This window comes from Neolamprologus brichardi, chromosome 3, assembly GCF_056152115.1.
Source record: "Neolamprologus brichardi isolate AB-2024 chromosome 3, ASM5615211v1, whole genome shotgun sequence".
NCBI lineage: Eukaryota > Metazoa > Chordata > Actinopteri > Cichliformes > Cichlidae > Neolamprologus > Neolamprologus brichardi.
This window is the reverse complement of record NC_142106.1, coordinates 41,292,929-41,308,569: the sequence shown is the minus strand read 5'-3', so window position 1 is coordinate 41,308,569 and position 15,641 is coordinate 41,292,929. Positions and strand designations below refer to the sequence as shown.

General features: G+C 40.2%; 1 protein-coding gene across 2 annotated transcripts in view; it reads left to right on the top strand.

Moving 5' to 3' along the window:
- The window catches only part of pcxb (pyruvate carboxylase b), a 285,541-nt gene that overhangs the window by 63,131 nt on the left and 206,769 nt on the right, over positions 1 to 15,641 (top strand). For both annotated transcript variants that reach the window (XM_087837657.1, XM_087837656.1), the window contains exon 10: positions 4,049 to 4,167. In XM_087837657.1, coding sequence (XP_087693783.1) covers positions 4,049 to 4,167 — 119 coding nt within the window. The remainder of the gene's footprint in view (positions 1 to 4,048; positions 4,168 to 15,641) is intronic.

Genomic DNA, 15,641 nt, shown 5'->3' with positions numbered 1-15,641 from the left:
GCAACTCTACAAGTTTTGGGATTAATAAGACATTTTAAGCAGGTGTTATTTTACTCAAATGGACAGTTTGATTACAGACCCATGTTCTAGCCGGGTTTTATTTTTCACTCTAACTGCGTTTCCACAACAGCGAGGCTCTGTTCAAGTCTTATTTAGTTGCCAGAGTCTAATTGCTGCAATTTAGCTTAGGGCCATCTTTGTCTCTGCAATCAATCTCCGTCTTTTCCTCTGCCCGTTTGAATGTCTTAACATTTATGATCGCCAAATGGAAATCAAAGCAATCCTGAAGGCATTAAGCTGGTTTAACAATTAAGAACTAAACAAGCATGTTTGTTTAAATACAGGAGAGAAGCAATTTAGGTCCTTAATTTCTCTTGGTGAATTCATCCTAGTCTGATTTAAATAAAAAGCTCAACACTACAAAACAAGATTTGCTTTTCTCTGGTTTGTTTGGACATTTGATTACTTGTGGCCTTTAAATTTTATTCTAACATTTGCGTTTTGCTTTTTCAGTTTCTCAAATGCGGTAGATTTCAAATAATGACAAAGCTTTGACTATAGGAATAATCACTGAGATGTTACTTTGGGCTGGTCTGATTGTTGAAACTGAACATTGGTGTACCAACCAATCACATTGCTTTGCTCACATCAGGATTGTAATTTGTGTAAATCTGCCCAGTCTTGAAATTATGGTCACGATAATAAAGGTTATTTATGTAGCATTTATATTCCAATTACACTCTGTATGCAGCTCCCACTGGGTGAAATTAAACTGGTGCTGAAACAATCCAAAGTGAGAGTTTGAAAGATGAATGAATGGAAAGCGCTCGTATTGGCCTGCTAACATGCTAATTTCCATCAGAGGTGTGTTACTCTGAGAGCAGCGATGTACAGCTTTGAGCAGGAAAGCATTTGGAGTCGTGCAATTTCAAAGAATACCAATTACACCAGGTGATTATATATAGTTAGATTTTGTTTGGGACAGTTACGATCAGGTGCCAGACTAGTTTCTTTTAGACGGTCATTCCAAAAACTCAGTTTGTAAAGAAGAAAACTGAACTATAATAAACTAGTTCAAAAAACGGCAAATCCTGCTTGACATTAAAATCAAAGTGGAAATTGAAAAGAACCAGTTGATGATTCTCCTTTTGTTTGTAGCCTTTTGTTTTCTGGAAAATAAGGTTAAAATGCAATTTTCCATAAAACAAAGCAATTTTATATGGTGGATTTCATAGTTCTGATTAATAGAACATAACTGTGCCAAAAAGAGAATATTTGTTGGCTGACTATGTGGAAGTCGTGAGATGCAGTTTGCACTTTTTCTTTTCTTTTTTTGAAGGCTGTTGTTAGAAAGTGAGTCACATTAAGACGAAATATCATCATTAATGACCTATGTGCCTCCAAGGTGGAGTAAAAAATCAACATGTTTGTGATCTGCTGAACTGGTAGCTCCATTGTTATACTTTTGCTTCCATGCACTGCACAGTGTTGACTCCACCTGATGTGCACTGTTGTGTGTTCGTTGGTGACGCTACTTCAATGTAGCAGTGGCCTAGCCCTTCAGAACATTGAGACCCAACACGCACCACAACGACTAATCAGAAATGGCTTTGCAACACAACAAAAAACAACAAAAACCCAGGGTGTTAAATCATCCTTAGGACTTCTCAGTTTCCAATCTGTTTAGCTGTCAGTGGTATATGCCAGAAGAAGGCCAGCTCGGGGGGGCACTATGGTGCCCACAGGACCCAAAGGTGTCCCTCCAGGTGCTAGACACAACAGGACAACTACTAGATTGCCTGACCATAGCCTGTAGGGTCGAACTTGTTTGAGTGTGAGAGATTTTAGACACATAGCTGTATTAGATCCTGGTCTTTTACACTTCTTATTTAACCATCATCCATTATTTTCTTCATATAAACTTCTCAAACATCTTAATTGAAGATCCCCTTTCCAGTAGAAAGTAGTGATGGGAAAGCAAACTTAATACATTGGCAGTGAGCAGTTATTGGTTGTGCATTGGGTCAGATATTTGTGAGGCTTTTGAGTAGGGGTGGGTTTTGATGATCGATTTATCGATTAAAATCGATCCTGGCTTGTATAACGTGATATCGATTCATTAAAATCCTGAATCGATTTTTTTCAATATAAATTTATTTTGCCCGAAACGCCAGAATTTCAGGTTAAACCTCACAAAATTTAAACAACCACCAAACAGCTAAGACAGTCAATGAGAGCAGGAACACGGATTCTGCACAAAGACGTTAAAACACAGCTCGCACCCACCGACGGATCAGAATCGGTGAGATGTGGCTTTCTCACCTGATGGCACGGACATGGTCGGGGCTGAAAGCCGACAGCTCGCTGATTCTGATGTTTCGGCGGGTCCGCGCTTTGTGTTCACGCCCTTTTTGCGCCGATTCTAAAGCTGTTAGTTTTATCTCTTTCCAAACAATACTGACCGAACCAGCAGCAAAAGATCCAAACTGCGCTTCACATAAACATCGTCATGAATTCACTCTGACTTTTGCTGTTTTGCTTCCACCTCGATAAAATCACACGTCAGCGCTCGCTCTCTCGCTCTTTCTTGCTCTCTGTACTTGAAGAACAGTTTCCCGTCGAAAAATTTTTTTTTCTTCATTATTTGCTTCCTTGTTATGCACAAGTCTACCGTTGTTTACAGCCTGTCGGCCGCTGTTTTTTTCCGTTTTTTTTCCTTACTTCCGAAAAGAGAACCTAATTTCTGCCGTTCAACAGGCTTCTGAACAAATTTAAACTTTAAAATTATGCAAAATGCAAAACGCTTATCTCTAATAAAACTGCTGTAACTTCAGAAGTAACGTTCATATGTTGATTAATGGTTTGCTTTCATTTTTGATCTACTGCAGTGTGTGTGTGTGTGTGTGTGTGTGTGTGTGTGTGTGTGTGTGTGTGTGTGTGTGTGTGTGTGTGTGTGTGTGTGTGTGTGTGTGTGTGTGTGTGTGTGTGTGTATATACGTGTGTGTGTGTGTGTGTGTGTGTGTGTATATATACGTGTGTGTGTGTGTGTGTATATATACGTGTGTGTGTGTGTGTGTATATATACGTGTGTGTGTGTGTGTGTATATATACGTGTGTGTGTGTGTGTGTATATATTTATTTAATCCAGGCCAGGAAAATCACCTTCATGTTTTTGTGTTTTATCTTCAGCTGCTTTGACACAAAGGCATCTGCTGTGATGCTCACACCTTTGATAAAGACTTGCGAGTGTCAGTTTCCTTTTTATAGATATAAAAATATGGAAATGTACTGATCTGAATTATATTTCGAATCATGGATCGAATCGATTCTAGAAATCAGTGACGATACCCAGCCCTACTTTTGACGCTATATGTCTCTCTCTATGGATCCCATCTATCATTTTGGGTGTGGAGGTGTTAATATGTAATAAGCCCAGGATGGAGTCTGTAATTAGCTCACACAGTTTGTCATTTGCCCGTTCACATGCAAATGTTGGATCGGCTATAAAAGGAGACGCGAGTTTCCCTGCTATGCCCAAGGGCGCTTGGATAGAGTATGTGGGCAGTACCTGAGCCACAGCTACCCCTTTGTCCACCCCTATTATGCTCTGTTTATGTTTTCCTTGTGGCACTTCTACCCTGTGCAAATCATTTAAAGGATATTTCAAGATCTCATCCCCAACAACATCGACACATTGGCGGTATAAAGTACACGACAAGGGTTGTGATTATAATTACAGTGTAGTAGATGGAAGGTGGTACAGAAAATGGTGTTTGAGATTGAAATAAATCCCTCTTGATTAATGACCTGATTTTGCATTGAAGAAAGATGAAAACTGCCCTTTACACTCTAAACAAGTAATGAGGCTGATTCTTTGTGCTTTTATGTAGTCATGTTTGCCTGAAGAGAGTAAGAAGGCCTTTTGTTTTTCTCCTTCGTGGCTCAACAGGATGAGTGGGTTTACCTGCTTGATTGTTTACACAACTAATGCTACCAGTACAACTTAAGAGCTATAAAATTGCTCTCTTGTGATCTTTTCTTGCTGCAGGTTGGATACGAGAACGCAGGAACTGTGGAGTTCTTGGTGGATAAACACGGCAAACACTACTTCATAGAGGTGAACTCCAGACTGCAGGTTGAACATACGGTCACCGAAGAAATCACAGAGTAAGTAGAAGTTCACCTTTTGTAGATGCTGGGGTCGTTGCATTTTGCATGTGTTTCTTTGGGGTGATTGGTCCATAGACGGGGATTCTCTAGGACCTGCCGATATGCTAAAAAATCAGGTTGTTGGTTGTGTTTTTTAATTGTTGAAAAATAAATAAATCAGTGGCTGTCTTGCAAGCTGCACAGAATGCAAAGCTGGATCACTACTTAAGTCTAGACATACATCTGTTTAGATAAAGAGAGAAAGTCTTGGTGCTTAATAAATGTACAGTCATGAGAAAATAATTCTGTCCTGTAAGAAGCTAAATACACCCTTACTGCTTCTGTAGGTATTAAGAGGGCAAGCAGCAGCGAGTTTCTACTAATTAACTGCTCTTGATTAACTGATCAGCAGCAGGTGTGAGCGCACCTATAAAAGCAGGTTGTGGCAGTTTGCTGGGGTGTAAACTCGATGTCAATATCTTCTCACGGGTAAATGTCCCAGCACCCTAAGATCAGACCATTCAATCCTTAAAAATTAAAGTAAATTTATCAATTCTTAATAGCATATTTGGTAAAAAACAAACACCTCATAAACTGTCGAGCACGGTTGTGGAAAGGTGGTACTTTTGGCTTGTTTGCAGCTATTGGACCTGGTCAGCTTGCAGTCACTGAGCCAGCTTCTGTGTATTAAAGTATTCAAGAGTCACATATGAGACCATCTAATAGCTAAAGCTCTACTGTAACTGGGTATTTCAATAGAACAGTGAGCAGAGCAGAAAAGAAGAATGGCTGTACAGTCAAGGTGTTGCTGTGGTCTAGACCGCGAGCTGATTAAAATGCTGTGGTAAGAAAAAAAGCATATGTTATATAAGTAGGTAACAATAATACATCATGTGAGCATGCAAATATTTAAAGAATGTTTAATCTTCGTCAGGTTTTTTGTAGGAATAATCAAGCTTCACTTCTGGCAGCGCAAATGAGCTGCATCAATGTAAAAAGCTTCCTGCTCTGAAAATTGTCTCAAGTAAAGGCAGTAAGTGTTAGAGGTACATGGAGGAGTGGAGTTTTAAGTACATGAGAAGGAGGCAAAAATGGTCAAAGAGCAAGAAAGAGGGTGAAATGGACAAGACGAGAAAGAGGAGATTGACAGAAAGCTGACAAGTACAAAGAGGTGGCTGCAGGAGAGACGTGATTAAGAAAGAAGAGGACCTGAACAGGTGGAATCAGTGAAGAGAGAAGCTGCAAGATGAGGTCAGAGGAGGGCGAGAAACAACAAGTTTAAATGGGAGAGGAGAGAACGAGAGGATAATGAAAGATATAAATAGCATTCTGCTCTACTGATGACCCGTGAGATTTGCTCAGCTGAAACAACACAGATGAGACACAACATAAACCACAAATGCCAGATAGGTACAGCTCCATTGGCACTGGAGTTGCACAAAGACTGACAAATCTTGGTTTTAGCACTAATGTGTGTACACACAGAAAACCACAATTAGACTAATTAATGTAGGATTTTCTGCCTAATTTGCTGCATTAATGAACGGAGCTGACACACTAACCAGTGCTACTAACACTAAGTTATTGGCAGATGGTGGAAACAAAACATCTGCTGCACATGGCAAACACATGACTGACAAATTGATTTCTTTCTTCTTAATCAGTTTCCACACTCTTGTTTTGCATTAGCTTTTCTTTCTGCTGGTCTTGTTTTTTCTTAAAGGATTTGCATTGCAGCACAGTTAATAAGCTCTGAGTGGAGGAAAAACATCAATAAATATTTGCTATGGTGATAATTTAGTCAAAGAACTACTAGCATTGGAAAGGTCTTCTGAAACCATTCATTAGTCTGCGTTTAAGTGTGTGTGCCCTTAAATTGTAGGTAATTGCACTAATTATTCGAAAGACGACATTTAAGATTCGGCATTTCTTATCAGTCCAGATTTTGGTCGTTTAAAGAGAAGTTTGCCTTCAGGGTTGTCTGATTAGGTGAGAGCCTGGTTTATTCAAACCAAAAATGTATCAAGAACTCTTGTGCCTGAAACTTGGAGCCAGAAAGACTTGAAGGCCATTTTATTAGGTACAACTTGATAGTTGTACCTAAAAGACTGTAGGTGGTGCTTTATCTTGCTGGAAATCAACAGATGTGTACACTGTATTAAAGGGATCGATGTGATCAGCAACACGTGTGCAGTTTTTGGTGAGCCTGTATTATATTCTTAGTTTCTTGTTCGAGCAAACAGGAGTGGCACCTGGTGTGGGTTTCTGCTGCTGAAGGCCATCAGCTTTAAGGTTTAATGTTTGTTCGGAGATGGCCTACGGGCTTCCAATCAGCTTGAAGCAGTCTGGCCATTCTCCTCTGATTTCTGGCATCAAAAAGGCATTTCTACAGAACTGCTGCTCTCTAGATATTCTCTCGTTTTCTGACCATTCTCTGTAAATCATAGAGCCATTTGTTTAGAAAAATCCCAGTAAAGTCTGTCAGCAGCTGCTGCTCAGTGAAATTCAGAAGGCCATCATGACTGTGTCAACATGCCTAAATGTGTTAAGTTGCTGCCATGTGATTGGCTGATTAGATATTTGCTTTAACGAGGAGTTGAACAGGTGTGCCTGGAAAAAGTGGCTGAGTGTATTGCCTTGCCAGTGGCCCTAAGAGGTACAGTTTATTGATTTAAGCCCCTGGATATCCCGTGCCCACACATGCCAACATGTTTAGATATCTTTCATGGACTTGAAGTGGGCCTTGTAGTTTTCAAACCCTGTGTGTGCAGATTGTTCATCATTAAGTCCTATCAAAAATGTCAAATAGTTTATTCTCAAAAGCGCTTTGCTTTTTTCTTCCCCCCCTTCCCTGCCTTGGCTAAGCTTAATAGTTTATAGTGTTGTAAATAACTGTAATTGTGCGAAACAAAGGCAGTAACCTTCAGAGGTAAAAAATGAAGCCACTGTGGAATAGCCATGTCCTTAAATATTCTCTTGAGTACGGCTCCAAAAGTGAGTCATTTCCCAGGCTCTCACATTAAAAATGCCAAGCGTAACAACAGAATTAAATATGTTCCATGTATAGCTTTTAAAAGAGGTTTTGGTCTCTACAGCTAGCTTTTCTCTGCATTCACAGCTTTATGGTGGGTCATTTTATGACTGTTGTTTTTAAATGGTTTATTATGTGCTTGTTATTGCCCTTATATTTGCATTATTAGGGGTGCAGATGCTTTGGCTTTGTACAAGTTGGTAATTTGAGTTACTGAACTGGGCGTGTTGGTGGTGAAGTGCATTTGTCATACAGAGATGTGGTTAGTGTGTCAATAATTAAAACCATTAGTTTGCATCATGTACACACCAGAAGAAAGAAAAGATGGCAAACGTGGGTCTGCTCATAGGAACACTGAAACAAAAACTGCTCAACATAAGACTGATGCACTGATGCCCTAATATTAGAAACATTCCTACTGTGCAAAAGGCACTAAAAACCTTTGAGTTAACACATTAAAGATATGTTTATGTAATCTTTTTAAACAAACCAATTCTTAGATCCTGATCAGCTTTTTTATTTCTTTAGTCATGTCGCTGTATGAATGATAAAAACTAAGCAGAGCTATACTGGGATAGTCTTTAGGAAGCAATAATGTTAGAATAAGATGGCATGTATATAATAAGTCGTGCATTTCATATTTGAGGAGCAGATATTGCCGTGATGCAAACATTTCAGTTTTTTTTCTCTCTGTACTGCTATTGAGTGCCGTGCCAAGTCCAATAAATCTGAAAATGGAAAGGGACGCCAAAGAACTGTGGCAATATCATACTAACATTTCATCTGCTTTCAACTCAACAAGGACGTCTGTATTATTGCATCGTTCTGCATTATTTGTGAACACCAGATAATATGAGCAATACTTCTACATTGTATATCCATGTTTTTTATTTCACTGCAACCTCATCCACCTGTCCCCTGCTTGTATCAGCGAGACAGTAAACTGACACAAAGTCATTCTCATGTATTACGGATCCCCTCTCATCCGTCCTTGCAGCAGTTTGTCATATTTTGTTCACCCTGCAGAGAAAACCCCATATAGCTGAGGAAATTTGACATTTTGGGGAATTGGGGTCATTTGAATTGGCAGGAGTGCAGTAATTACTTGAATCTGGGCAGCTCTCCCTGTGAAACGTGTTTGAAAGTTTCAGCTGTCACACGCACAGCTTTCATTTCAGGTTTAGCTCAAAGCAGCCAGGGTAGGGTTAGGGTTACCCCTGATGACGGCTGGAAAGAGAAAAGTGCCTGAAAATGAGAAGTTCAGTGTATATTCATCTTAATTGTAGAGGAAATGTACTTTTGAGACTAACATTGCATTTGCGTGCAAATGACAAGTGAAAACTGTATTAGGGCTTTACTGCGTCCATTCATCGTTGAGCTCTCCATTTCACTTGACTGCACTTCCAATCTGTGAGGTGTTAGCACATTAGTTCTTGTTTTCATGCGAAATGCACTTTTATTAACAGACTTGTCAGGGAAGTATTTTACCAAGTTCTGAAACTCTCTGCTGAACTCGCCGTTCATTCCCCCGTGCTCTTCCCAACATTGTTTTTCACCACTTTAATATCTTCAGATTAATTCATTCTGTATTCTCTGTTCAATTTAGCTTTTTCCAACCTGGCTGCAGCAGAGTCCTAGTTTAATTTTATACCTTAATCCTCCCTCTGCACGCTCATTCAAAACATTTATGTACGTCCGATGGTCACCATGCCAGTAAGCCTACAATCATTGTAATTGGATTATCTCCCTTAAATTAGTCATTCTTACTCCACATCTTTATTCCTTATCTCTTCTATGTTTGATGTCTGTCACTTTTTGGGTTTTCTAGTTTTCCTCTTTCTGTCGTGTATGTGTGGATTACTGGATGTCCATTATCACCTGTAATCCTTGGCAGGCTTTGCGGGAGTTGAGGCCTCATGTAATGGTGCTCATATCATTTCCACTTAAAAACGGCAACATAAGTCCACAGGTGTGGGTTTCTCTTCGTGTATATAGCTGGATAATGTGGAGAGTTGACAGGAGAGCAGGGTCCAAGAAGTGGTCTGGGGCTGGCTAAAACACAGGCTGCTGCAGTGTCCTTTTGGACTATGCGTCACCCTCAACCAGTTGAACTCTTGTGTCATCCAGTGTAGTTGAAATTTGGCACCAAAAGTACAAGTAGTCAGTGGCTTCAGACAAAACAATAACACTCCCGTGAACCTCTAGAGGTCTCCAAATATTGGTTTTATCTCACATGAACTATCTAGCAGTAAAAATATTTGTGTTGACACGAGGTTTGGAGCAGATTTTTCCTCTGTTGCCAGCAGCTCTTTAAGAATTTTGGTTCTCAACATTGGGCTGATGTGGAGCTGGGTATTTGTATTTTGATTTTTAATGTATGAAAACGGTCCCACAAGGCATACTGTGCCCAAATAACAGAGGGAGGCGGGGCTCACAAAAATCCACCTGAACACGGTGCTCCTCAAAGCCCACTCACTCCTCTTTAAAGGAAAAATGAGTACAACCTGCACATGTACATTTCTTATCTTCACCTTCAAGTTTTAACATCCATCCACACGGGGATACTGGATAAGTAGAGTGCCACTACTTCACCTGAATGCAAACAGGAGTGATCAAACGTTAAGCAGATCCATTATTTCTATATATGTTAGTGTCTCCAGTGAGAAGCTAAGCTGGTAGTAATAGGATGTTATCTGCAGCGAGGGTTAATATAGTACGTATACTTTCATGTATCAAAGTTGCCTCCATCTCTCTTTAATCCTCCATCGCCTCTTCCTCCATACCATTCTGCCTCATCTGACGCTCCTCCCTCAGGCTGTTCCCTTCATCTGTCTGTCCTCAACCAACTTGGCGCATTTATTTCTTGACCTCTGCCCATTTCTCCAGCCCTCCCTTCTCTTTGTCACACCATTGCCTCCCGTTCGCTCTTCCCGTCTCCCTGCACCATCCTTTCAGCCCTGTCAGTTCCTCCCTCCGTATCTACCGCTCTCTGTCAGAGCCGTGACTCCTTCTCTACCCCTCTCCTTGCTCTCCTCCCCCATATCCATCTCTTCTCTGTCATCCTCTCCTCTCATTCGTATTCACCCCAACATCCATTTTCATTCATCTCTCACCATCTCTGTCCTTAAGTTCACCTTTGCCTCATCCATTCTTTGTCCCTTTATGAACTTTTCCTTTTTTCTTTTTTTTTTTTTTGTCCTCAGTCTCTCAGTCTGCTCTCTTATCCTGCTGTCTCATCACTCTGTACCTGCCTGTCTTTCTGGCTCCATTCATTCATGTACTAGTGCAGGCAGCAGACAACATGAAAGATGGTTAAAGAATAGATTTGAAGTAATGAAGTGACATTACAAAGGCAGCTTCACACATGATATACTAAGATGCAGCAGTTAACCTGGTATAAATGGCTGAAATCAGGCCTACACAGATGTGTCTTAAGCATCTTTTAAGTGTCCACAGACCTCAAGTCCAATGGGGGGAAAAAAAAACTTCCTGACCTTGAAAGCCAAAATCTCCAGAGTCTAACCTGGACAGATGTGCCACCAGGAAGCACTGATGAGCTGACCTCAGACTCGTAGTTATGTGTGAATTTATAAGTTTGCTAATAAAGGAAGGCGCCTGACATGAAGAGCTGTGGAAATTGTAATCAAAATCTTCAATTTGACACTGAACTTTATGAGGAGGTGCTGTGGAGAGGACATAATTGCTCTTACATGTGACCTTTGGAAGAATGTTTAAAAGTCACTGGTTTAAAATCTGGGCACGCTCTTGCTCCCATATTCATCTTTAAAGCAGGTCAAGTATTGGGTGATTATCTATACTGTTTCGTGGGTCAGTGGCTTAGTTAATGCTACATAACTCCATGACAAATATTATGTAGTTAGTCAAACTGAAGAAGTAAGGCCAGGGTTATATCTGCCGACACTACAGATGAATTGTTCTTCTACTCGGGCAGGAGTTTGCTAGCAGGAAAGAATCACTTGAGACCCATTAGCGCACAGACCTCACATTGCAGGATGCCTTAACCAATCCAGTGAGACCAGCCTGAGTTTTGTCTCAGTACAAATGAGTGTAAAGACGTTTGCATTAAATAAGCAGTTCTGTACTGTGAGTTTCTTCTCCTGCATTGTCCACTTCTGATAAATCTGTGCAGGTGCAAACACAGTAAGTCTCTGTAAAGACAAATAGCAATTACACATCTGCTGATATCTCCACAAACCTTAGATTTTTCTTCTTAAACATTCTTCCTATGTTTCTATATGTCCTCCCACTCCCACTTGCTCTCCCATAACAGATGCTCTTTTCACTTCTCCTCCTTCTCTCCATATTGCTCTGATAGTAGTTGTCTTTTTTGGTTTTCCACAGCTCTGGTATCTTGACAGGGTGGTGTCTTCGACTGAGAAGGCATCCTCTAACTTTTCGCTGCTGCTTTTGCTTTGCTCTTTCTCTCAGCAGTGGTAATGGGCACGTACACAAGTGTCAGTGAGGAGGCGGAATACCGCAATCTGTAATCGGAATGAACACACTCGCTCACTCGCACCTCACTCTCATTCATAGATGCACACACAAATACGCCCCCGTAATGAAAGATTTTCAAGTCCAAAGGCATCAACGAAGATGTGCGCGCACTCAGAAATACACAGGGAACATTGTGCAAATACCTATTCATCTGTGTTCCTGCTTTCCCGAATTCTTCAACAATGGAGGCAGTTCTGTCTGGGGTGTCTGCATATGCGACAGACAAAATGTGAGATAAATGTAAGATATATTTTGCCTGGGAGGTATACCCTGTGTGTGTGAGACGCTCGTCTGTCTGAAAGGCACAAGTGTGTTTGTGAAAGACGGCGAGACCGCCTCTGCATTCAGCTCCAGCTCTGTCTTTGAACTTCTCCTCTCTCAAGGTTCAATTTGTCTGTAATTTAGCTGTAAATGATCTTTCCTTTGTACGTTCAGTGTGTGTTTCTGAGTGACTGTGTGCACCAAGTCAGGGTGTGTGTGTGTGTCCACATGCTGTCAAGGGACCCTGCACATGTGGTTGATTGGTGGAAAGGAGTCCTTTAGATCCTAAAGTGATATAATTATACCCCCAGGCTCATGCTGGGCTCTGTGTATTCTAAAGAGACAGTGAGCGATTGTGTGACTGTTGTGAAAAAGGGGGTTTTGAATTAAATTTAAAATCTTCATATAGGCCTCGCAAAGAGCGCACATGAGTTCCTGAACTAGTACATATGTAGTGATGGAAATCGAGAACCAGTTCTTGTAGAAAAGCGGTTCTCAGTCCAATTTCTTGGAATTGTTAGTCTGCCCATGGTTCTTGGACTCTCGCTACAATCAGCTTTCAGTTTGCATGTCAGGGGAAAACAGCGACGTAGTCTACAGCGTGGATATGGACGTTTGTTTTTATTGCACAAAAGGTTGGATGTTTGCAAATGCAAGTCTGCCACTGCTCCTCTTTGTTGTGGAGTACCGCAGGGTTCTGTGTTGGGCCCCATTACGGTTTGCCTTGTACATGTTACCCCTGGGTTCCATCTTTGACAAGTATTGAATGTCCTGTCACTTTTATGCTGATGACATTCAAATCTATTTAAATTGTCTGATGACCTGCCAGCTTCTTTGAATCACCTGTCTGACTGCTTGAAAGAGGCCAGAGTGGCTGTCAGACAACTCTCTCATTTTAAATGAGAAGAAAACTGAGATCATGTTATTTGATAGTCATACTCCATATGATCAGCTAGCTGCTGGATTTTGTCCTTTTGCTAGCTTTATTACCGACAGTCTAAGTAATCTAGGTGTACTCCTGGATAGTTCATTTAAGCTGGAAAAACAGGTTTCCTCTGTGGTTAGATCTGGCTTTTTTCCAATTGCGCCAAATTTCTAAGGTCAAGCGGTTAATACTGCGCAAAGACCTAGAAAAAATTATCCATGCCTTCATGACCTCCAGACTTTATTATTGTAACTCTCTCTACTCTGGACTCCAACTCATTCACCTCCAACAATTACAACTTGTCCAGAATGCTGCGGCTCTCCTCCTAACTGGAACTAGTAAATTTGCCTCCATTACCCCTGTGCTTTCTGATTTACATTGGCTGCCTATTAAATTTCATATCGAAATTTACTGTTACTTACTTTCAAATGCCTCGTACCAGACTATCTTACTGACCTACTCAGTCTTTATACTAACGGGCGTTCATTGTGATCATCTGGACAGTTACTCCTGGCTCAACCCAGGCAAAGTCTAAAGACTAGTGGCGACCGTGACGTTACCTCTCTAGCACCTTACCTCTGGAATAGTCTCTCTGTTACCATTCGTGCCTCTGACTCCATTCAATCCTTTAAAGCACGCTGGAAAAATTACCTATTTAACCTTTTTCCCTTGTTAATTCTGATTCTTAATTGCTGCATCTTTCCATAGATTATTATGTATTCTCCCTATCTCTAATCACTAATGATTTTGTTCTTCATTTTACTGTTTTTATTTTTCATTGCTCAGTGTAATCATTTGTCTATTGCTTTGTGAAGCACTTTGTGTAACCTGGTTTTAAACGTGCTATATAAATACATTTGTATTGTACTGTATGCTAAACTAGCCGTTAACCCAGAGTGAAAGCAGCCAGATCCTGAACTTCAAGTAACAAGCAGATAAGCAGTTAGTCTGCAGCCTCCCCTTTTTGTGCTTTTTATCTTTGCTTTGTGCGGTCAGCTTTGTATTCTACTAAGTGAAAGATCTTAGATGTGCATCCTCATTAGCGGTTTCTGTTGGTGTTTGGGGTTGTAGCCTCAGGTTTATGTTAAATGGGGATTATGAGTAGGGCTGCTCAATTAATCAAAAATTAATCTTGATTACAATCTGGGCTTTCAATGATCATTAAAAATGACTGAGCCGATTATTAGCACCTCCCTCGTGCTTTACTCTCACGCTGCTCCGTGTGGCAAATCAAGCGCACCTCTCTGCATTTCGAACACGCGTCACAACAATTAAGAGGACCTGAGGGAAGCTCGGAAAGCTAAGCAGAAGTTATTTGGAGAGGAGAGTGACTGCCGTTGGTTGAAAAGAGGTAAAAAAAAAACTTCAGTGGTGTGGAAACATTATGGGTTCGCGGCGTCAGACCTGGATCAAGTAGACATAGTGTGTAAACTTTGCAGTGTTGCTTTGTGGTGCAGCTACGACACTTAGCAAAGTTCACTAAACATGTTTACATTTTTCATTTATTTTTTATATTGCAAACATTTGCACTGTTATCAGTATTTGCACACTTATTTTATATTATTTTTTTGACAATCTTTAAAAGTCATTATTCAACACATTGTTATTGTTAAATAAATATCGTCAAATAATCGAGATCTCAATTTCAGTGAAAATAATCGTGATTATCATTTTTGCCATAATCGAGCAGCCCTAATTATGAGACTGTTTCAGCTATTTTTACAGAGTAACATAAAAGTAATGTAACGAGTAGTATAACAAATTACTTTTTCCTGGGAATAATTTAGAAACGTACTACATTACTTAACAAAAAGTGTTCTGTGTAATAAACTTTTGAGTAGAGACTCCAAAACTTACCACAACAAAGACGGGAAATGCTTCAACAGACATTTGAATCGATCATGAATCACTAAATTATCAATTTCCATTCCTACACATGTGTCAAGTCGATATTCAGTTCAGAATAAGAAAGAAATAAGGAAATCACAATAAGAAATTCTAACAGTTCATGTGCAGTTAGCAGAATATTTCCAGTGTGGAAATTGTCCTAACAAATGAAGCTGCTCCAGCTTCCAGCCATAAATGTTTCTCAGTCAGTGCCTACATCCTCTGTTTGAGTCACCCCATCAAGCTCCATCAGTTCAAATCCCTGAAAACAATCACAGGTACACCTCATGTGAACCATATCTCACCTTCAACACTAAAGACTAACAGTCTGATGTATGGTACAGAAAGCTCTGGCTTCAGCGTCATATCTGGAAAAACTGCTTTTAGTTATTGTTGCTAGCTTATAAATGACAAATGCAAAAGGACTCGGCATTTATTGCTTTGGTAATACCATTAATTATTTTTAATTAACAAACCCCACACACATGTGAGAGTGGTGTTTAATGTTTGAATGCTAATTTGTTGTAGCACAGGATAAAAGTTGTGCATTAATATATGCAGTAATTGTTTAAAGTACAGTTTGAGACTCTATCCTGTAAAAATTCACATACAAAACAAGTATAAATGTCATATGAAGGAAAGTATCTGCTTCATGACAGCCTCTGCAGCTGCTGCGTTTTTAGCTGCAGTAATCTATAAATAGAATGCAAAAAATCTAATGTGCTCATGTGTATTAAGTTTCTAATGAGTGACATGGCCAGATGTACAAACATGCAGTCCATGCAATATCCGCACTAGACTTGGACTAAAAAAGTATTTTTTCTTTCTTGAGTAATAACAGAACTTTGGGAGGAAGCCATTATATTTTGTGCA